The sequence below is a fragment of the Microcaecilia unicolor genome, chromosome 9, assembly GCF_901765095.1.
Source record: "Microcaecilia unicolor chromosome 9, aMicUni1.1, whole genome shotgun sequence".
Classification (NCBI taxonomy): Eukaryota; Metazoa; Chordata; class Amphibia; order Gymnophiona; family Siphonopidae; genus Microcaecilia; species Microcaecilia unicolor.
The window spans coordinates 83328779-83351340 of record NC_044039.1 but is presented as its reverse complement, the minus strand read 5'-3'; the positions used below and the strand labels follow the sequence as shown (position 1 = coordinate 83351340).

The following is a 22562-nucleotide window of genomic DNA, read 5'->3' as shown; positions in this document are numbered from 1 at the left end:
TAGGGACAGATTGCATATTTCTAACAGTAGCTCCGCAAGTTCATTTTTTAGTTCTATTAATACTCTGGGATGAATACCATCAGGTCCCGGTGATTTACTACTCTTCAGCTTGCTGAACTGACCCATTACATCCTCCAAGGTTACAGAGAATTTGTTTAGTTTCTCCGACTCCCCCGCTTCAAATATTCTTTCCGGCACCGGTGTCCCCCCCAAATCCTCCTCGGTGAAGACCGAAGCAAAGAATTCATTTAATTTCTCCGCTACGGCTTTGTCCTCCTTGATCGCCCCTTTAACACCATTTTCGTCCAGCGGCCCAACCGACTCTTTGGCCGGTTTCCTGCTTTTAATGTATCTAAAAAAATTTTTACTATGTATTTTTGCTTCCAACGCTAATTTCTTCTCAAAGTCCTTTTTTGCCCTCCTTATCTCCGCTTTGCATTTGGCTTGGCATTCCTTATGATCTATCCTGTTACTTTCAGTTGGTTCTCTTCTCCACTTTCTGAAGGATTGTTTTTTGGCTCTAATGATTTCCTTTATCTTACTGTTTAGCCACGCCGGCTGACGTTTAGTCTTTTTTCCCTTTTTTCTAATACGTGGAATATATTTGTCCTGAACCTCCAGGATGGTGTTTTTAAACAGCATCCACGCCTGATGCAAGTTTTTTACTCTGCGAGCTGCTCCTTTCAGTCTTTTTTTCACCATTTTTCTCATTTTGTCGTAATCACCTTTTCTATAGTTAAACGCTAGCGTACTTGATTTCCTAGTTTCACTTCCTTCAATGCCAATATCAAAACCGATCATATTATGATCACTGTTATCAAGCGGCCCTCGTATCGTTACCCCCTGCACTAGATCATGAGCACCACTAAGGACTAAGTCTAGTATTTTTCCTTCTCTTGTCGGCTCCTGAACTAGCTGTTCCATGAAGCTGTCCTTGATTTCATCAAGAAATCCTATGTCCCTTGCGTGTACAGATGTTACATTAACCCAGTCTATATGCGGGTAATTGAAATCCCCCATTATTATTGTGTTGCCCAGTTTGTTTGCGTCCCTGATTTCCTTTAACATTTCCGCATCCGTCTGTTCGTCCTGGCCAGGCGGACGGTAGTACACTCCTATCACTATCCTTTTCCCCTTTGCACATGGAATTTCAATCCACAGTGATTCCAAGGAGTGTTTTGTTTCCTGCAGAATTTTCAATCTATTTGATTCAAGGCTCTCGTTAATATACAATGCTACCCCTCCACCAATCCGATTCACCCTATCACTACGATATAATTTGTACCCCGGTATGACAGTGTCCCACTGGTTATCCTCCTTCCACCAGGTCTCAGAGATGCCTATTATATCTAAGCTCCTTTGCTTCAAGTTAACGTGTGTGTGTGTGTGTGTGTGTGTGTGTGTGTGTATGAGAAAGAGAGAGGGAGAGTTATAGAGAGAAAGTGTGAGTGTTTGTGTCTGTGTGAAAGACACAGTGTGAGAGTGAGTTCAGAGAGAGAGAGAGAGAGATACAGAGAGTGTGTATATATATATACTAGCCGTTAAGCCCGTTAAAACGGTCGAGATTTCCAGCTACCCTCCTCGCCGCCAATCCCTCCCCCCTCCGTGCCGGGCCCCCTGCACTGACCTGACAGCGCCTCTCACCTCCGTTTGAAAGCGCTGCAGGCAGCAGCAGATCTCCTGCCTGCAGCGCTTTCACATGGAGGTGAGAGGCACTGCTGCCTGCAGCGCTTTCACACGGAGGTGTGAGGCGCTGTCAGGTCAGTGCAGGGGGCCCGATTGGGAAGAGGGCGGGAGCGGCGGCGGGGATGGGGGGGGGGGGGGGGGTTGGAGGCTGGTGCGCGCAATGTTCGTTTCCAGGCGGCAGTGTCCGACAGTAACTCTGACTGTTTCCCTCTCTGTTCCGCCCTCTCACATCATCACGTTTTGATGTGAGGGCGGGACAGAGAGGAAAGTCTCTACTGCGCATTTGCAGGTGAGTCGGTCACTTGCTGTTTATATGTTTGATGTGTGTGTGTGTCAGAGTGAGAGAGTGAGCTTGTAGTATGTGTGTGTGAGAGTCGGATGGAGCTGGTAGGAATCCCTGTGCCAGTATTTTGGACGTGTGTGATAGAGAAATAGGGAGTGTGTGTGAGAGACAGAGAGAGAGAGAGAGAGACAGAGAGCTGGTAGGAGTGGCTGTGACAGTGGAGGGTCAGTTGCTCCTTATAGGCAGTTGTTTATTGTGTAAATAAGTTTTGTCTGTGTGTGTCACAGACAGTGTCTGTGTGTCTGAGAGAGACACAGGAAGAAAGTGCGTGTGTGTGTGAGACAGTCAGTGACAGTAAACGTATCACAGTGAGCTGGTAGTAGTACCTGTGACAGTGGAGGGTCTGCTGCTCCTTATAGGCAGTTTTTTTTATTCTTGTAGTACTCTTTGTCTGTGTGTGTGTGTGTGTGTGAGAGAGAGATAGGTAGAAAGTGTTTGTGTCTGTCTGAAATAGAGAGACAGTGTGAGAGTGACTGTAGAGAGTGAGAGAGGGAGAGACAGATATAGAGAATTTGTATATGTATGTGTGAGACAGTGACAGCTGTTAGCAGTCCCTGTACCAGTGCTTCTCCCTGTAGCAGTTGTTCGTGTTGGCCGGTTGAAAAGGGTTAACGTTTGAAAAGGGCGGGCGCAGGAGGTGGGTGTGGTTATGAATATGAGTGGTTTAGGGTTGTTTATTAATCAGGGTTTTCCTGAGCCTTCAGCTTTGGTGACGTTGATCTGAGGGCTGATGGGGCGGAGCCAGGGTTTTATCGGCGCTGTGCTAAAGAAAGCCAGAGCTGTGGCAGGGAAGTGAGTCAGAGCTCCTTTTCACATTTGTGTTTTTTCGGCACTATGCTTAAGAAAGCCAGAGCTGTGCCAGGGAAGTGAGTTAGAGCGTGTGGCATCCAGCTCGTGATGGTGACGTCGATCACAGGGCTGATGGGGCCTGAGGGCTGATGTGCGGCACGTCGGTCACTCTTCATTTATTTAGTAGGATTCAGGGTAATGGGTTTTATAAATATCCTTATATGTTACTTTGGGAACAGGATCTAGGAATCGAGTTGAATGTGAGTGAATGGAAGGTGGCGTGTTTCGAAATGTAGAAAGCTTCGATTCATGTACTATTAAAAGAGAATGCTTATAAAGTGTTGACATGGTAGTACTAAACTCCTTTTAAGTTCAAAGCTACGTTTCCCACAGTTTCCAACCTATGTTGGCGATGTGGACGGAAAAGAGGTTCCTTTTTCAATATTTGGTGGCCGTGTGTCAAGGTTCAAGACTTTTGGGCTAGGATCATGAACATGTCTACCTCTCTTGGATGTGCTTTTTTAATGTGACAGCGCTGCATTAAAAGTACATGTCTTGCAGCTGCAAAAATAAAGCAGGCACTGGGGCCCACGTTATTACATAGTAGATGACGGCAGAAAAAGACCTGCACGGTCCATCCAGGCTGCCCAACAAGATAAACTCATATGTGCCACTTTTTGTGTATACCTTACTTTGATTTGTACCTGTCTTTTTCAGGGCACAGACCGTATAAGTCTGCCCGGCACTATCCCCGCCTCCCACCACCGGCTCTGGCACAGACCGTATAAGTCTGCCCAGCGCTATCCCCATCTCCCAACCACCAGCCCCGCCTCTGGCACAAACCGTATGTCTGCCAGCGCTATCCCCGCCTCCCAACCACCAGCCCCGTCTCCCACCACTGGCTCTGCTACCCAATCTTGGCTAAGCTCCTGAGGATCCATTCCTTCTGAACAGGATTCCTTTATGTTTATCCCACGCATGTTTGAATTCCGTTACCGTTTTCATCTCCACCACCTCCCGCGGGAGGTCATTCCAAGCATCCACCACTCTCTCCATGAAAAAATACTTCCTGACATTTTTCTTGAGTCTGCCCCCCTTCAATCTCATTTCATGTCCTCTCGTTCTACCGCCCTTGCATCTCTGGAAAAGGTTCGTTTGCGGATTAATACCTTTCAAATATTTGAACGTCTGTATCATATCACCCCGTTTCTCCTTTCCTCCAGAGTATACATGTTCAGGTCAGCAAGTCTCTCCTCCTACGTCTTGTAACGCAAATCCCATACCATTCTCGTAGCTTTTCTTTGCACCGTTTCAATTCTTTTTACATCCTTCGCAAGATACGGCCTCCAAAACTGAACACAATACTCTAGGTGGGGCCTCACCGACGACTTATACAGGGGCATCAACACCCCCTTTCTTCTGCTGGTCACACATCTCTCTATACAGCCTAACAACATTCTAGCTACGGCCACCGCCCTGTCACACTGTTTCGTCGCCTTCAAATCCTCAGATACTATCACCCCAAGTTCCCTCTCCCCGTCCATACCTATCAGACTCTCACCACCTAACACATACATCTCCTGTGGATTTCTATTCCCTAAGTGCATCACTTTGCATTTCTTCACATTGAATTTTAATTGCCAAACCTTACACCATTTCTCTAGCTTCCTCAGATCCTTTTTCATGCTTTCCACTCCTTCCGGGGTGTCCACTCTGTTACAGATCTTAGTATCATCCGCAAATAGGCAAACTTTACCTTCTAACCCTTCTGCAATGTCACTCACAAATATATTGAACAGAATCGGCCCCAGCACCGATCCTTGAGGCACTCCACTACTGACCTTTTCCTCCTCCGAGCGAATTCCATTAACCACCACCTTCTGGCGTCTGTCCGTCAACCAGTTCCTAATCCAGTTCACCACTTCAGGTCCTATCTTTAGCCCATTGGGGAATTGGACAAGCTCATGGACATAGGCTTGGGCGCTATGCTCCTACAGATGAACGGGTTCACCTTGATCTCCTAGTTAACGCTTCTTAACAGTTACTACTACTACTACTTAACATTTCTAGAGCGCTACTAGGGTTACGCAGCGCTGTACAAATTAACAAGGAAGGACGGTCCCTGCTCAAAGGAGCTTACAATCTAAAGGACGAAATGTCAAGTTGGGGCAGTCTAGATTTCCTGAGTAGAGGTGTAGTGGTTAGGTGCCCAAGGCGACATTGAAGAGGTGGGTTTTGAGCAATGATTTGAAGATGGGCAGGGAGGGGGCCTGGCGTATGGGCTCAGGGAGTTTGTTCCACGCATGGGGTGAGGCGAGGCAGAAAGTTGCTGGGGAAGACATGATTTTTGGTGGTTTGGGGGGGGGGGGGGGGGGGTTGTTGTTGGCTGGGTACTCTAAACAGTCCACTGAGTGTTTAGAGATTTATTGTGTCTTTTTACTGGTTCTGGGGGAGGGGAGTTGGATTGTGGCGGGGGCTTTGGGTATAGGGGAATGTGAGGATTGTTGTGCTTATTGAGGATTTATTTTTGGTGTTGGTATATTACTATGAATTATACAGTCTTGTTCTGTATTTGTTTCTCAAAATCCTCAATGAACATTTATTGTTTTAAAAAAAAAAAAAAAAAAGGAGAAACTATTTACACAGTTTTCCTAGATAATATCCGTGCCAGATTCTAAATGAGTCAAATACCTAGTTAAAAAATGAAGAATATGAACTACAAAATTTGTTTCTAAATAGAACATCCTAACTACCATGCTACTGAGCCTTTTAATCAAACACTTACCGTCCGACATTAGACAAGTCGAGATGTTTCTGAACATCTAGTAGGACCTCACGGAAGAAGCATAGGCGTTTTTCCTCAAATTGCTGGCACTGCTCAAATACCTGCCCCATGTTTTCCAAGTACTGTGGTGTGCAGGATTCCAAGTCTTGCAGAGCTTTCTCGTACTTCTCTCTTGCCTGAAAGCAAAGATAAATTGAGTAATGGATATTCAAATATAGATAAATTAGTTGAACCTGAACCACTGAGAGAACAGTAACAGCAGCACAGATCCTATTTTTGGAAAGGACATACTAACATCCTTAACTGCTTTGCTAATGCTTAACAAAATGATGCCCTCAATAGCAAAACAAGAGCTCCATGGCAATGAGGTAGAATTTGCTAAGAACAAACTCATTTCCAGTCAGTGAAAAACTTTACACGCAGATGGACAACACAGAGCTGAACAAACCCCAGGTGCAAAGTTGCCATGACCACTAAAAATTTAAAAAAATTTGGTCCTGGTGCTTACATTTTGCTGCCATGGGAAGCTCTGTTGGGGCTGTGAAAAGCAATCAGCATCGGCGGCTGTTTTCTAGTCTTCCATCCCCCCAACCGCGGCAGCTCTGATGCACTGGCATGCACTCTTCCAGCCTGGAACCGATCACAAGCTGAAAAAAATAGAGAGCGGCTGCACGTCGGGCCCCAACTCCTTTCTGCCACCTGGTACTGAATACAAGATGAACCATGGGTTCTGCAGTCTCTTGTGTGTTTCAAACCTTGCTTTCAGTGCCTTAGGAGGACACAGCCTGATGTACAGCCGCTCTACTTTTCTTCTGCTTGTGATCAGTGCTGGGCCAGGACTGCAAGGTGGGAGGGAGGAAAAGGGAGGTTACTGCTGGGGTATATGCGATGCCAAGGCTAAAATACACAGTCATAAACCTCATAAGTTTGGTATTGTTTTTAATAGCATGTGCGAATGTTTGAGGTCACACAAAATGGGCCAGTCAGGAGGTGAGGTGGGGTGGGGTGGTGTGTGCGAATGTTTGAGATCACACAAAATGGGCCAGATGGGGGGAGGGGGGGGGGTGTCAAGAATGCTGTTCAAATTCAAGAAAGTGTGGGGACAAGGATCTCTGAAGGAGAGGAAGGAACTTTAGATGTTAGTAGTTGGTGTGGATGAATAGACTGGATAGGCTATATGGTCTTTTATTTGCCATCATTTTGTATATTTCTAAAACCAGAGAGAAAAACCACAAATAGTTACACTGGTTGGACCAACTGGTTTTTATCTGCCATTATTCACTCTGTTATGTTTATGAGCACCAAACCTATGTTAGCTGATCCTTTTCTATACATCAAAAACTGATTTATGCTAGCTTAAAATGTTTTCTACAGTATAATCTAATTGAAAATTTGAACATAAGAAAGTCTACAATCAAAAAATTGCAATAAAAACAACACACTGCAAGCGTATTTCCTCTGATTTGAACTCTAGGTGTAACAGCCTTAGAATAAAGGGTCAATTTTATAAAGCACTTTCTGCACAAAGCCTGGTCTATACAAAAAGTACTTTCATAAAACTGTACTGTATGTAACTATGAATGCCAACAAGATACAGTGTAATTATAAGCACACTGCACATAGGCATTCTTGGGGATATAGGAGTTTGGACAGACCAGGGCAGAGTTGTAGCCTACGTGTGTATTTTATAAAATGCATAGGTACACACACACACACGTTTGACCTCTGCAGTTGGTGTAAATTTGTGAGAGCATTTGTGAACCACTAGGAATCACTAAAAAAAAAACCCAACAACTTGCTTTTATAATATAGTAACAAAATTAAAATTTATAAAAATAAAAGTTTTGGAAAAATGATCATAATTATTTAAAAAAATGCAGAAAAAGAACTCAGTAACCACACTTTTGAATTCAGTCACTTACCAGGAACAAAGTTCAGTTCAGTCATCAGTTTTTAAAACCCCACCATGCAATTAACATGAAAAGTGCTAACATAAAAAAAAAAAAAAAACTGTGTGTGGGAGGGGAGGACACTAAGATGCCGATCAATTTGTAAATACAAAGGAAATTCTATAAGTTGGCGCCTAAACTGGGGTGCCAATAGTGCATTTATAGACTAGAAGTGTAACCTGTGGAGCCAGACGTACACGCCCACGATGTTCCTGACCCAGACGCTACGCCGTACATTCCTTCCCTCCTGGGCGCCTACATTTCAGCGTGCCTACATCCGGCACGTCTACAGTCTGGGTGCCTACCTGCGGGCACGCACTCCTCTGAAGCCTTATTTATTGCATTTGTATACCACATTTCCCACATCTTTGCAGGCTCAATGTGGCTTACAATACATCATGAGTAGTAGAAAATATATAAGAAGATTAACATTTGGTATTACAAAAGGATCTTGGGTAACATGATAATGATAAAACATGATAGTAGTGTGACAGCAAATATTGTAAGACAATTCTGGATATGTGTGTAGGAGTTCACATTTGTTGATCTTTGTGGGATGCCTTGTTAAAGAGATGGGTCTTCAGTAGTTTGCGGAAGCTGGTTAGTTCGTAGGTCGTTCTTAGGTTGTGCGGAAGCGCGTTCCAGAATTGTGTACTCAAATAGGAAAAGGTTGACGCATGCGTTAACTTGTATTTTAGCCCTTTGCAGTTGGGGAAGTGAAGATTAAGGAATGTGCGGGATGATTTTTTAGCATTCCTAGGTGGTAGGTCTATCAGGTCAGACATGTAGGCTGGGGCCTCTCCGTGAATGATTTTATGAACTAGGGTACATATTTTGAACGTGATGCGCTCTTTGAGTGGGAGCCAGTGTAACTTTTCTCTTAGGGGTTTAGCACTTTCATATTTTGTTCTACTGAATATGAGTCTAGCTGCAGTGTTCTGAGCTGTCTGAAGTTTCTTGATTATTTGTTCTTTGCAGCCGGCGTAGAGTGCGTTGCAGTAGTCTAGATGGCTGAGTACCATTGATTGTACCAGGTTGCGGAAGATGGTCCTTGGGAAGAAAGGTCTTACTCTTTTTAATTTCCACATTGAGTGGAACATTTTCTTGGTTGTGTTTTTCACGTGACTCTCAAGTGTTAGGTGTCGATCAATGGTAACTCCAAGAATTTTTAGGGTGTCCGAAATTGGAAGATTCAGTTTTGGTGTGTTAATGATGGTGAATTTGTTCATGTTATGTTGTGAGGTATTAGGCATTGGGTTTTTTTCTGCATTGAGTTTCAGCTGAAATGCATCAGCCCATGTATGCATGATATGTAGGCTTTGGTTGATGTCATTGGAAATTTCCTTTAAATCTTGTTTAAATGGGATGTAGATCGTTACGTCGTCTGCGTATATGTATGGGTTGAGGTTTTGGTTTGATAGTAGTTTGGCCAAGGGTATCATCATTAAGTTGAATAAGGTCGGTGAGCGGGGGGATCCCTGTGGGACTCCGCATTCAGGTATCCATGTGGCTGATGTAGTTGAATTAGATGTCACTTGGTATGATCGTGTGGTTAGGAACCCCTTGAACCAATTGAGAACACTGCCTCCAATTCCGAAGTATTCGAGGATATGTAATAGTATTCCATGATCAATCATGTCGAAGGCACTTGACATGTCAAATTATAGAAGTAGTATGTTCTTGCCAGTTGCAATCATTTGTTTGAATTTGCTCATGAGAGTAACTAGTACTGTTTTGGTACTGTGGTTAGACCGAAATCCTGACTGGGAGTCGTGTAATATTGAGAATTTAAGTAGTTTGTGAGTTGTTTGGCCACCATCCCTTCCGTAATTTTAGTTAAGGGAATGGATGCTACTGGCCTATAGTTGGTTATTTCACTAGCACTTTTCTCTGCGTCTTTGGGTACGGGGGTGAGTAGAATGTTTCCTTTCTCCTTCGGGAAGAGTCCATTTTGTAACATATAATTCACGTGATTCGTTAGGTCTATTATAAATTGTTGAGGGGCGGATGTCATATGGTTGTTTGGGCATATGTCTAGTTTGCAATGGGATTTGACGAATATTTTGAGCATTTGGGAGATGAGATCGTCCGATAATGTCTCGAAGTTGGTCCAGGTTCTGTCTGCTGGGTAAACCAGGAATCTTTCACTGCTTCTTTGCCTTGGCTACAACCTTGTTGGACTGTGCTGGTGTGTTTCTTCTAGATGACTTGTCCTGACTTGACCTCTGCCTGAACCTGACTTTGCCTCCTGGATTGCCACCTGCCCTGACCTCTGACTGAACCTGGATTGCTGCTTGCCTCAACCTCTGCCAGAATCGGACCCTGCCTTCACTACTGGTTGACCAGGATCCCCGTTGTCTTCTCTCAGACAAGACAGGTACTTCCTGGGTAGTCTCTTCCGGCCCAATTTCTATCGAAGTCCTGCCAGCTGCCTGAACCTAGGGGCTCAACCTCTGGGGAACGGCGGTCACTGCAGGTGAAGCCTTGGGCGTATCTGACTTCCTGTTTAAGGACCGACTCCTCGCCTCTGGGCCTGGTTCTCTGCCCTGGAATTGGCATAAGGGCTCACTTCTTGGGTCTGTGTCCGATATTCAAGTGACCAACCGAGACAGACCATGACAAGTAGCACTTACGCAAGTGACTGGCATCAATAATCGGCAGTTATATGCATAAGTGCTAGGTGCCATTCTATAAACTAGGGTTGTCCAACCTCAGTCCTTGAGGGCAGCAATCTATTTGGGTTTTCAGGATTTCCCCAATGAATACGCGTCCGATCTATTTGCATGCACTGCCTTCATCATATGAAAATAGATCTCGCGTGTATTCATTGGGGAAATCCTGAAAACCTGACCTGGTGAGGGCCAAGGTTGGACACTCCTATTATAAAAAGTGCGCCTAAATCATTTAGCGGGCAACTGTCAGGGAGCATACACCAACTAATATGTGTACGAATAATAGCTTAGGCATGCCCTTAAATAATTAGAATAATGGCATACACATACATGTGAGTACAAATATGTAAATGCTAAATATATGTCTGCTATTCTGTTTAACAGCACATATTTTACAGGTAGGTGTACACAGACAGAGCGTGGGTGGAGCACATACAGAATAAGTTGCGTGTACATCATCAGACCTTAGATGTACACATGCCAGCTCTATGGCAAGTGTAAGTGCTCCTACCTAAGTGTGTGTCCCTGCCTGCCCAGTTATAAAGCAGGTGCCTACTTTCCTTTACAGAATACACGCGCTGCTATAGAACTACCCCCTCAATGTTTTGTTTCCATCCTTCAGTCATCTAGTGAACCTCTCTGTGTAATCCATGACTTTTAAATTCCATCAACTGTCTCCACCACTTTCTCCAGGAGAGTATTCATGCCATTTTTGATCCACGAAGAATGTTTATTATGTTCCTGAATGTACCTCCCTGCAGCTTTTTATCACATTCCCTACTTCTACAGCTTCCTTTCCTTTGGAAAAGGTCTCTTGTTTAAATACTTGAAAAGGTATAAATGCACATGTGTATCATCTCTCACCTATCCCTCCTCTCCTCTACGGTATACATATATTTAGGCCATCTTCTCTTCCTTCTGGTGCAGGCTTTGCACCATTTTGGTTGCTTAACTCTAGACCACCTTTAACCTCTTTATACCCTTACTGAGATATGGATACAAACTGGAACACAGTATTTCAAGTGATGACTCACCAAATAACCTATACATGGGCATTACCACCTCTTTTTCTGCTGGTTATGTGTTTCCACATGCAGCCTAGCATCTCCCTAGCTTGGCCACTATCTTATCACACAATTTTGTACTTGTCCACATTAAATTTCATCTTCCATTTAGATGGTCAGTTTCCCAATTCACACAATCCTCCCATAATTCTTCTCAGTTAGCTGCTTTTTGACCACTTAGATTAGAGGTTGGCAACCTAGTCAGGTTTTCAGGATTTTCCCAATGAGTATGCATGAGATCTGTTTGGTGCGCTGCCTCCATTGCATGCAAACAGATCTTATGCATATTCATTGGGGAAATCCTGAAAATCCAAATGGTTTGTGGTCCTCTGGGACCAAGATTGCCCACCCTTACTTAGATTAACTCATCTGCAAAGACTGTCACCCAGAGGTTTCTCCTAGGCTGTGCCATCAGTCTCATACCCCTTATAGCACACAGCTCCTTTGAACTTCTGCACCTCAAATACATCACTCTACATTTCCATGCATTAAAGCTTAACTGCCATACATTTAACCAGTAATCTCGTTATTGTAGAACACTTTTCAGGTTGTCCATGCCCTCAAGGGTATCCACTCAGTTGCAGTTTTTCATGGCATCTGCAAAGAAGCAAACTTTCCTTCCAGCCTTTCAGAAATATCACTTCAAGATAGTGACCCAGGATCAATCTTTGAAATACTCCAAACTATTCATCTCCGTCTCCTCTAAATGAATAGCCAAGTAAAGGATGAACACATAAATCCCAAGAAGCAGACAGCAGGAAATGAAGGAGTGGGAAATGGAAGTGTCTGCCTCAGGAGTCATACAATTAATTCAAGCATTAATACTAGACAGCTACCTGGAAGGCTGTCTAGAGGTCTTTAAAAAGACTGTGTTGAAAACCAAATTATACTGTAACACTCAGTTTGCGTGATTACAACCACAAAATGAGTAAAATTTGTTTATCTTGTTGGGCAGACTGTATGGACTATACAGGTCTTTATTTGCCATCATTTACTATGTTTAAAATGCTTCCTTGAAGAGAGGTTACATGGAAAAGGAATGATGAAGCACTGGCAGTTCATACAGGTGAGGAGTGCGTCATTCTTTTTTCCATGCAACCTCTCTTCAAGAATCGACGCAGGAGACCTCATGTGAGGATGGTGTTCCACCTCAGCAGGGTTGTGGAGTTGAATCATCATGTGGAAGGGAGGAATCCCTTCAACCTGCAGCGGTCTCCCTTGAGTCTATTTATAATGTATTGATTGAAGATCTATTTTTGCCACTCACAGGTCTTTTTCTAGGGACAAAAAGTGTGGATTTATCTAGATGTGACCAAAGTGACTCAAGATCGTAGAAAGGCTTTTTTGGCTTTTAAACAAGAAACTTTAAATCTTGGAGCTACTTTTAAATTATGTACCCATGTATATTCTTGGTGCAGTATGAGGGGGTCAAAATATCTTTTTTTGCCTCTGAGTATTTGAAATCCTTCCTGGCACTCAAGAAACTTGTTAAATAATTGACTGGGCTATATTATACCAGTTGTAAATGGTGTTAAGGCCTGTACTTTTGTAATTTTTTCCAACTAGGATTTCCTTCTCCTTTTTGAACCCCCTACCTTTTAGTGGTCTAAGGAAGACTGAATACTTTGCCTGTACAGAATTACTTCCTTTTCTTAGCTGAGAGTTTTTTTCCCGGCGTTGAATTTTCGAAAGAAAGAAAAAGAAAAGAAAAGAAATGGAATTCTGACACTAAAAGCTGTTGAGAGCCGCTATGTGAAATTTTGCCTAAATAGCTTCTGAGAAAAAAAAATGTGCATTGGTCCCAAAAATGAAAACTGGAAAGGAGATGGCGTAAATCTCACCTGGATGAAGACAGGCTAAACTGTAGGAAGCACATGGCAAAGTACCGCCAAGCCTTAACAGCAACCAAAAAACAGCATTTCTCTCAATGCATTACATAGGCTGCCAATTCAACCAAGCAACTGTTCAGTATAGTAAACAGCCTACTGCAACCCCCACAACAGAACCAGCCTGCCCAGTCTAAACTGAACTGCAATGATTTTGCTGCACACTTTACCAACAAAATTAAAAGTCTCCACCAGCATTTACAGGCAATCCCACTCAGTCCCCAACCAGTCAACCAGGGGTGCACGAACTCGCCCCCTCCTGACAGAGACAGATGGGACACTTTTAACCCAATGACAGAGGAGAGCCTTGACAAAATCCTAAGAGACTTTTGACCAACTATGAGCTCCCCTCATCCCTTGCCCAGTGCAGCAGGCAAGTATGGGCCTCATAGAAGGCGCCACAAAAATTGTGAACACCTCTCTTTCTAACGGGCAACTACCAACAGCATTAAAAAGGGCAGTGGTGCACCCTCTGCTAAAGAAAAACAACCTTGACCAGGACAAACGTGAAAGTTACCGGCCAGCATCTAACATCCCGTTTCTAGGGAAACTCATAGAACAAACAGTCTGTGTTCAACTTAATGATTGGCTAGAAGAGAGAAACTGGCTAGATCCATGTCAATCTGGATTCAGACCCAGTTATGGGTCCTCGTATCCCTACTAGACGATCTTCACAGAAACTGAGACAAGGGATTCACCTCGATGTTAGTACAGCTAGATTTCTCAGCAGCTTTTGACATTGTGGATCATGATATCATGCTACCACAACTGACAGAAACAGGTATCAATGGAACAGTACTTGCCTGGTTCAGAACCTATCAGACAGGCAACAAATCCATAATGTTTGGCAGCAACTCATCACCACCATGGACACTGACCTGCAGGGTACCACAAGGATTGATACTGTCACCTATTCTGTTCAATATCTACCTCAAGCCACTAGCTGAGCTGAATCTGTCAATGGACACTCAGTTCTACATCTATCCGGATGATGTGCAGCTACTCATACCCACTGAACCTGACTTACCTACAGCCTTGAATAAACCAATTAACCTTTCTAACATCGATTCAACAATGGGCTAAACACAACACAATTTGCCTGAACCAAGCTTCTCTGGGTTCCTAACACAAGTGGATACATACCAGACATCAAAATCCATTTTGGGAAGTACAAACTCCCCCTCAAATCAGAAGTCAGGAACCTTGGAATACAGTTAGATTCAACACTTACTCTGGATCCCCCAAATCGAAGCAACCTTCAAGAGCTGCTTCTACTATTTCTGAGAACTATGCTGCCTCTCTCCTTACATCAAGAAGGTAAATCTTATCCCTGTTGTGCATGCCATGATAACATCAAGTCTGAATTACTGCAATGCACTCTACAATGGTCCGACTACAAAGGGCCTGCACCAGCTTCAGTTGATTCAGAATGCAGCAGCAAGACTTATAGAAGGTTGCAAGCAATGTGACCACATCAAACCATTTTTGCAAAAACTTCATTGGCTACCAGTACAATACAGGGCTAAATTTATAACTCTATGTCTGATCTTCAAGGCCCTAAAAGGAAATGGCCCTGAATATCTGAAGAATGAGATGATCCTCCACACACCACCAAGGTCACTAAGGTCCACCCAAGGACTACCAGTAACCACACCCTCTCCAAAAGACATTACACGATGTGATACCCGCAAGCGAGCCTTCTCCGGAGTAGCCCCCACACTCTGGAATGTACTGCCTGAAAGGCTTCGCTTAACACAAGACTCTCTACTTAAGGAAGCAGGTCAAAGCATGGATATTCAACCAGGCCTTTAATGGAAGAAGTAACTAACTTGTTAGTCTCACTCACACACACAAGGAGTGACACGGGCTGCACATACTAGCTATTAGAGCTAAAAGAAAATCCTTCAGAAAATGGAAGAAGGAACAGACAATTTTTTTTAGGTATATTAAAAGCAGGAAGCCGGCAAAGGAATCGGTTGGACCGCTAGATGACCGAACAGTAAAAGGGGCGATCAGGGAAGACAAAGCTGTAGCGGAGAGACTAAATGAATTCTTTGCTTCGGTCTTCACCGAGGAAGATTTGGGTAGGATACTGGAGCCAGAAATGGTATTCGAAGCTGATGAGTTGGAGAAACTTAATGAATTCTCTGTAAACCTGGAGGATGTAATGGGGCAGTTCTATAAACTGATGAGTAGCAAATCTCCTGGACCGGATGGTATTCATCCCAGAGTACTGATAGAATTGAAAAATGAACTTGCAGAACTATTGTTAGTAATATGTAATTTATCATTAAAATCAAGCGTGGTACCTGAAGATTGGAGGATGGTCAATGTATCGCCGATTTTTTAAAAAGGTTCCAGAGGAGATCCGGGAAATTATAGACCGGTGAGTCTGACGTCTGTGCTGGGCAAAATGGTAGAGACTATTATTAAGAACAAAATTACACAGCATATTCAAAAGCATGGATTAATGAGACAAAGCCAACATGGATTTAGTGAAGGAAAATCTTGCCTCACCAATTACATTTCTTTGAAGGGGTGAACAAACATGTGGATAAAGGTGAGCCAGTTGATATCGTGTATCTGGATTTTCAGACAGTGTTTGACAAAGTACCTCATGAAAGACTCCAGAGGAAATTGGAGAGTCATGGGATAGGAGGTAATGTTCTATTGTGGATTCAAAACTGGTTAAAAGATAGAAAACAGAGTAAGGTTAAATGGTCAGTATTCTCAAAGAAGGGTAGTTAGTGAGGTTCCCCAGGGGCCTGTGCTCAGATCGCTGCTTTTTAACTAGTAACTAGTGAAGTAATTAAATTTGCTGATGACACAAAGTTACTCAAACTAGTTAAACCGCAGGAGGATTGTGAAAAATTACAAGAGGACCCTCCGAGACTGGGAGACTGGGCGTCTAAATGGCAGACGACGTTTAACGTAAGCAAGTGCAAAGTGATGCATGTGGGAAAGAGGAACCCGAATTATAGCTACGTCATGCAAGGTTCCACGTTAGGAGTCACAGACCAAGAAAGGGATCTAGGTGTCGTCGTTGATGATACGTTGAAACCTTCTGCTCAGTGTGCTGCTGCGGCTAAGAAAGCAAATAGAATGTTAGGTATTATTAGGAAAGGAATGGAAAACAAAAATGAGGATGTTATAATACCTTTGTATCGCACCATGGTGCGACCGCACCTCAAATATAGTGTTCCATTCTGGTCACTGTATCTCAAAAAAGATATAGTGAAATTAGAAAAGGTGCAGAGAAGGGCTACAAAAATGATAAAGGGGATGGGACGACTTCCCTATGAGGAAAGGCTAAAGTGGCTAGGGCTCTTCAGTTTGGGAAATGGCGGCTGAGGGGAGATATGATAGAGGTCTATAAAATAACGAGTGGAGTTGAACGGGTAGATGTGAAGTGTCTGTTTACGCTTTACAAAAATATTAGGACTAGGGGGCATGCGATGAAGCTACAATGTAGTAAATTTAAAACGAATCAGAGAAAATTTTCTTCACTCAACAGGTAATTAAACTCGAATTCGTTGCCAGAGAATGTGGTAAAGGCGGTTAGCTTAGCAGAGTTTAAAAAAGGTTTGGACGGCTTCCCAAAGAAAAAGTCCATAGACCATTATTAAATGGACTTGGGGAAAATCCACTATTTCTGGGATAAGCAGTATAGAATGTTTTGTACTTTTTTGGGATCTTGCCAGGTATTTGTGACCTGGATTGGCCACTGTTGGAAACAGGATGCTGGGCTTGATGGACCTTTGGTCTTTCCCAGTATGGCAATATTTATGTACTGCAGCAGGACATGTTTATCTGCTCCTACTCTAGCTGAGATAATATTTAACCATCTCTCTGACCTCATGTGTAACTTTCTTTAAACCAGTCACCTTACTTTCTAACTCTTCTTACTCTCTTACCTATCTATATGTAACACCTTTGATTTACCCTTCACTATCAATTAAAATGTTCTATTACGTATTGTGCTGACATTGTAAGTAATACCATGCCATACTTTGTATTTGAAAATTTTTACTGTTGCAATTGCCTATTGCTCATGTTTGATCTATTCTTACTGTATACCGCCTTGAATGAATTCCTTCAAAAACGTGGTAAATAAATACTAATAAATAAATGTGGAGAGTGATGAGGAAAGGGTAAACATACTAAACAAATACTTCTGATCTGTAAATTGCAGAAGAAAATCCTGGATAAAGGCCTTTGTTGGCTGACAAAAACATATGGGAATGGAGTATACATCGCACCATTCATGGAAGAAAGCATTTCTGAACTGGAAAAACAAAGTGGACAAAGCCAGGGAGCCGCATGAGATACATCAGAGGACACTGAAGGAGCTCAAATAGGCTCTAAAGGGCTCTCTAAGATCTGTATAACAGATCCCTGGAGACAGGTGAGGCTCCATGGATTCAGAGAAGAGCAGATGTTACTCTCCACAAAAATGGTGATGGAGAAGAAGTGGGGAACTACAGGCCGGTAAGCCTCACTTCGGTGGTAGGAAAAATTATGGAGTTGCTGCTGAAGGAAAGGATAGTACAATTCCTAGAATCCAATGTCTTACAAGATTCAAGGCAACATGGTTTTACCAAAGGAAACACGATTTGGTCACGTTCAATGCCACGCTTCTAGTGATCCACTACGGATAAGCTTACCACGAAAGGTGTTTTTCAAGACCACTTTTTGCATACAGCCAATCACATTACGTTTGGTTCGCCACACGGACCAAATCGTATTTCAGGCATTTCAGACAGATTCATACACGTTACGTCATAGTGGTAGACTCCTGATGCAGGCCTGTAGGCCGAAACAACAGTTGTGTCGAGTCTTTTCATCAATAAAGAAGTTTTTAAGATATTGTCTCCAGGATTTGTATTTCCATGGTCAAACATCCCACTTTTTACCTGTATTTACCAAAGGAAAATCATGTCAAATAAATCTAATTGACTTCTTTGACTGGGTGACCAGAGAATTAGATCGAGGGCACACACTAGATGTGGTCTATTGGGACTTCAGAAAAGCCTTTGACACAGTTCCTCATAGAAGGTTTGTGAACAAATTGAACAGGCTGAAGTTAGGACCCAAAGTGGTGAGCTGGATTAGAAACTGGTTGACTGACATATGTCAAAGGGTGCTAGTGAATGGAATTCACTAGGAGAAAAGAAAGGTGAGCAGCGGAGTGCCCCAAGGATCGGTAATAGACCCAATTCTATTCAACATATTTGTGACATTGCCAAGGGGTTAGAAGAAGCAAGTGCTTGCCATTTTGCGGACGACACAAAGATTTGCAACAGAGTGGACACCATGAGAAATGATCTTCAAAGATTAGAAGAACGGTCTAATATTTGGAAAAGGAAGACGCTGAACAAGGGGGACGATAGGGACACAAAGATGGAAAATGGATGGTGGACATGAGAGAAGAGATGTCAAATGGACAGGAGACTCTGGTGAGTGAGTTAAGAGAAACCAGAGCCTGAGACCAACATGATTTGAAAAATAAAATGACCAGACAACAAAAAGGTGGAAAAAAATCATTTAAATTTCTATTTTGTGATTAGAGTACGTTTCAAATGTACATCCTGCCAGAGCTGGTGTTAAGACATGGCTGGGGCCTAGAGCAGAAGTTTGTGAGGGGATCCCAAAGCCCAGACTGCACCTTCTTCAGCTTCCAGCAGGCTTGGGGCTCTCTTTAGCCAGGGGGGCCAAGCACAGTTTTTCTAGTCGAACTCCCCTAACACCATCCCTCGCATATGCCTTGTTTTATATTTTGCACAGTACAAAAGTAAATGCATCTCTTTCTATATCTCTAGTGTTTTACTACATAACTGTTTGAAGCTTGTGTAGATGGGGTCAGAAGTCCTCTATCTGAACCACCAGAGATACAAAACATTATTAAAAAACAAAAATAAAAGCACGTGTCTAATAATCAACAAACATAATAATAATAATGCAACAATATTGGAGTGGAGGAGTGGCCTAGTGGTTAGGGTGGTGGACTTTGGTCCTGGGGAACTGAGAAACTGAGTTCGATTACCACTTCAGGCACAGGCAGCTCCTTGTGACTCTGGGCAAGTCACTTAACCCTCTATTGCCCCATGTAAGCTGCATTGAGCCTGCCATGAGTGGGAAAGCGCGGGGTACAAATGTAACAAAAAAACAAAAAAAAAATATTGCAGTTAAATGGAGATGTGTGCAGAATTGATCCTGAACAGAAAACTAAGCGATTCACAATAAAAACATCCTCAACAGTACTGATACCATGGTGAGTGGGGGAAGGGACAAAACAGGGAGGGGAGGAGGGGAGAGGGAAAAAGAGGAAGGGAAAGAAAGGAGGTCAGAGAGAACAGGTCAAGAACTAAATGAAGGAATCAGAAAACAACAAAGACTTGAGAAGCAACAAAGACAGGAGTTGGAATAGGAGCCCCAAGGGCAGAGAATTCCAGAGTTTGGGGCCTAAATAACTAAACGCAGTGTCACCAGAAAGTGTAAGGTGGAATGTCGAGGGTGAACGGATGCAGACCGGAGAATATGGGATGGAGAGTAGGAATGAGCAGTTCAAGTAAGCAAGGGCACATTTGAAAACAAGCATGAGTAGTTTGAATCAGACACGAGCGGACACTGGGAGCCTGTGCTCAAGATGGAGGCGACGTGGTCGAAATGATGTGCACAGTGACTGAGTTTCATGGCAGTGGATTGAATTAACTGAAGACATTTGATAGCATAAATAATGAGGAGTATAAATGTCATGAATAAATAGAGAGGGAGGCCAGCCAGGGCAGGCATTGGGTGAGGGTGGAGCAAAAAGGGCAGATGCCCTGGGCCCCACAGCTACAAACAACTCTTACCCTTCTCCTCACCATGGTCCTTCTCCTCCTCCCTTCCCCTCACTTTCCCAGGGTTCTTTAAAAATTATTTTCTCAGAGGGGCCACAGCACGGTAGCCACTATCACAAGCTGCCAGCGGCTGCTGCAAACCTTTTCCTGTGCTGCGATCTGCCCCCGACATAACTTCTTATTTATGCCTGGGCAGATCACGGCAGCCGCAGGTAGCTTGTGAGAACGGCTGCCACACCGGGGCCCCCCCAGAGAAGAGAAAATGATTTTTAAAGAAGACGGGGAAGGGAGGAAGACTGACCGTGATGGGAAGAAGGGGAAGAGATGCCTGGATCTCCAGCCTCACTAACATCCCTCCAACAGAAAAAGAGGGCTAGAAGTCACCGGACCTCCTGCACACATCTGGTTGTCTAGTGGCATCCGCGATCCCCCAAAACCCTGGTACTTTAAATGGAGGCATGATTCGAGCCTAGTCCCTCCTCCTACGAGCACTGTCTCAAAAATGGTGGCGCCCAGCCCTGCCCAGTGCATCCAGGGATGTGCTGGACGGGGCTTCAATACTGTGAAGAAACAGTGTGTTTTAAGCCTGTAAAATGTATTGGATATTTTCCTGTTTAATTATGTCTGAAGTATATTTCTCCTGTTTGGCCAGTAGATGGTGCATGTTTATGCTTAAAGCTGTTACAGAGGACCGACTTCTCTTTCTTTTATTTGGCACACAGATAATAGGAAATGTCTGTAATGATGTAACAAGTTTTTATTTGAAACTTGAGTGTTCTGGGCTCTGATTGGCCTGGAGTTTTTGAAAATTAGCCAGATGATGCTGGCTGATGCTTCAGTCTTAGCCAGGAAGAAAGAGACAGATCTCTTTGCTGAGGCTCGGTGAATTATATGTCCTGATCCCCATTTTGGAGCAGCGCTCACAGGAGGAGGGAATAGGACCATGTCCCTCCTCCATTTAAGGTACCAAGAGTTTTGGGGGTGGGGGGGAGGTCACGGTCGCCACTAGACCACCAGACGTGGGCAGGTCTGGTGACCTCCATCCCTCTCTTCTGTTGGGGGAGGGGGTGTTATGGGACCTCCATGCCCCATGTGGGAGCTTTGGGAGGGGGGTGGGAGTCGCAGTCGCCACAAGACAACCAGTGATGGGGAGGGCCTTGAATGGTAACTGCTGTCCTGCTTCCCTTCCTGCCCTAACGCCAGCTCCAAGATGGCGTAGGGTTTTAAGTGGTAGAGCACCATTGTTCAGCAAGCTCTACCTTTTGATCATGGGGCGCCGGAATGAAAGAGCGCACCAGCATACATTAGAGTGAAGATACTAACCTGTAGCTAGTATTCTCCGAGGACAGCAGGCTGATTGTTCTCACAAGTGGGTCGACGTCCGTGTCGGCCCAGGAAGCGGCAAAATTTTTCCAGCAAAAATATAAAACTTTGCCAGAGTCTTCTGGCGCGCGAGCAGTGCGCACTGCGCATGTGCGGATGACTTCCCGCCCGTCGCGAGTGCGCCTTCTCAGTTAAATCAAAAAGCATATAAATAAGAAAACAACTCCAAAGGGGAGGTGGGTGAGATTGTGAGAACAATCAGCCTGCTGTCCTCGGAGAAAGCGAAGATACTAACTTGTAGCTGGTATCTTCGCTTTCTCCAAGGACAAGCAGGTTGCTTGTTCTCCCAAGTGGGGTATTCCTAGCATCCAGGTTCACTCAAAACAATGAACATTGGTTAATTGAGCCTTGCAACAGCAAGGACAAAAGATTGACCTGAAAACATAAAGAACTAACTGAGAGTGCAGCCTGGAACAGAACAAAAATGGGTCTAGGGGCGTGGAGTTGGATTCTAAACCCCGAACAGATTCTGCAGCACTGACTGCCCAAACCAACTGTCGCATCGGGTATCCTGCTGAAGGCAGTAGTGAGATGTGAATGTGTGGACTGATGACCACGTTGCAGCCTTGCAAATCTCCTCAATGGAAGCTAAGTGAGCCACTGACGCAGCCATGGCTCTAACATTGTGAACCGTGACATGGCCCTCCAGAGTCAGCTCAGCTTGGGCGTAAGTGAAGGAAATGCAATCTGCTAGCCAATTAGAGATTGTGCGTTTTCCGAAGGCGACTCCCCTCCTGTTGGGGCCGAAAGAAACAAACAACTGGGCAGACTGTCTGAAGGGTTTTGTCCGCTACACTTAAAAGGCCAATGCTCTCTTGCAGTCCAAGGTATGCAAACTGCTTTCGCCAGGGCAGGTATGAGAACGGGGAAAAAAAAATTGGCAAGACAATTGTGGTTCAGATGGAACTCCTGACACCACCTTTGGCAGGAACTTAGGATGCATGCGGAGAACTACTCTGTTGTGATAAAACTTGATATAAGGTGCATGCACTACCAAGGCCTGAAGCTCACTGACCCTATGAGCTGAAGTAACAGCCACTAAGAAAACGACCTTCCAGGTCAAGTACTTCAGATGGCAGAAATTCAGTGGCTCAAAAGGAGCTTTCATCAGCTGGGTGAGAACAACGTTGAAATCCCATGACACTGGTGGAGGTTTGACAGGG

The 22562-nt window shown here is 44.0% G+C and overlaps 1 protein-coding gene across 3 annotated transcripts in view; it reads right to left on the bottom strand.

Annotated features, from left to right (window-relative positions):
• The window catches only part of PACSIN2 (protein kinase C and casein kinase substrate in neurons 2), a 192962-nt gene that overhangs the window by 69695 nt on the left and 100705 nt on the right, over positions 1-22562 (bottom strand). For all 3 annotated transcript variants that reach the window (XM_030215522.1, XM_030215521.1, XM_030215523.1), the window contains exon 6: positions 5604-5779. In XM_030215522.1, coding sequence (XP_030071382.1) covers positions 5604-5779 — 176 coding nt within the window. The remainder of the gene's footprint in view (positions 1-5603; positions 5780-22562) is intronic.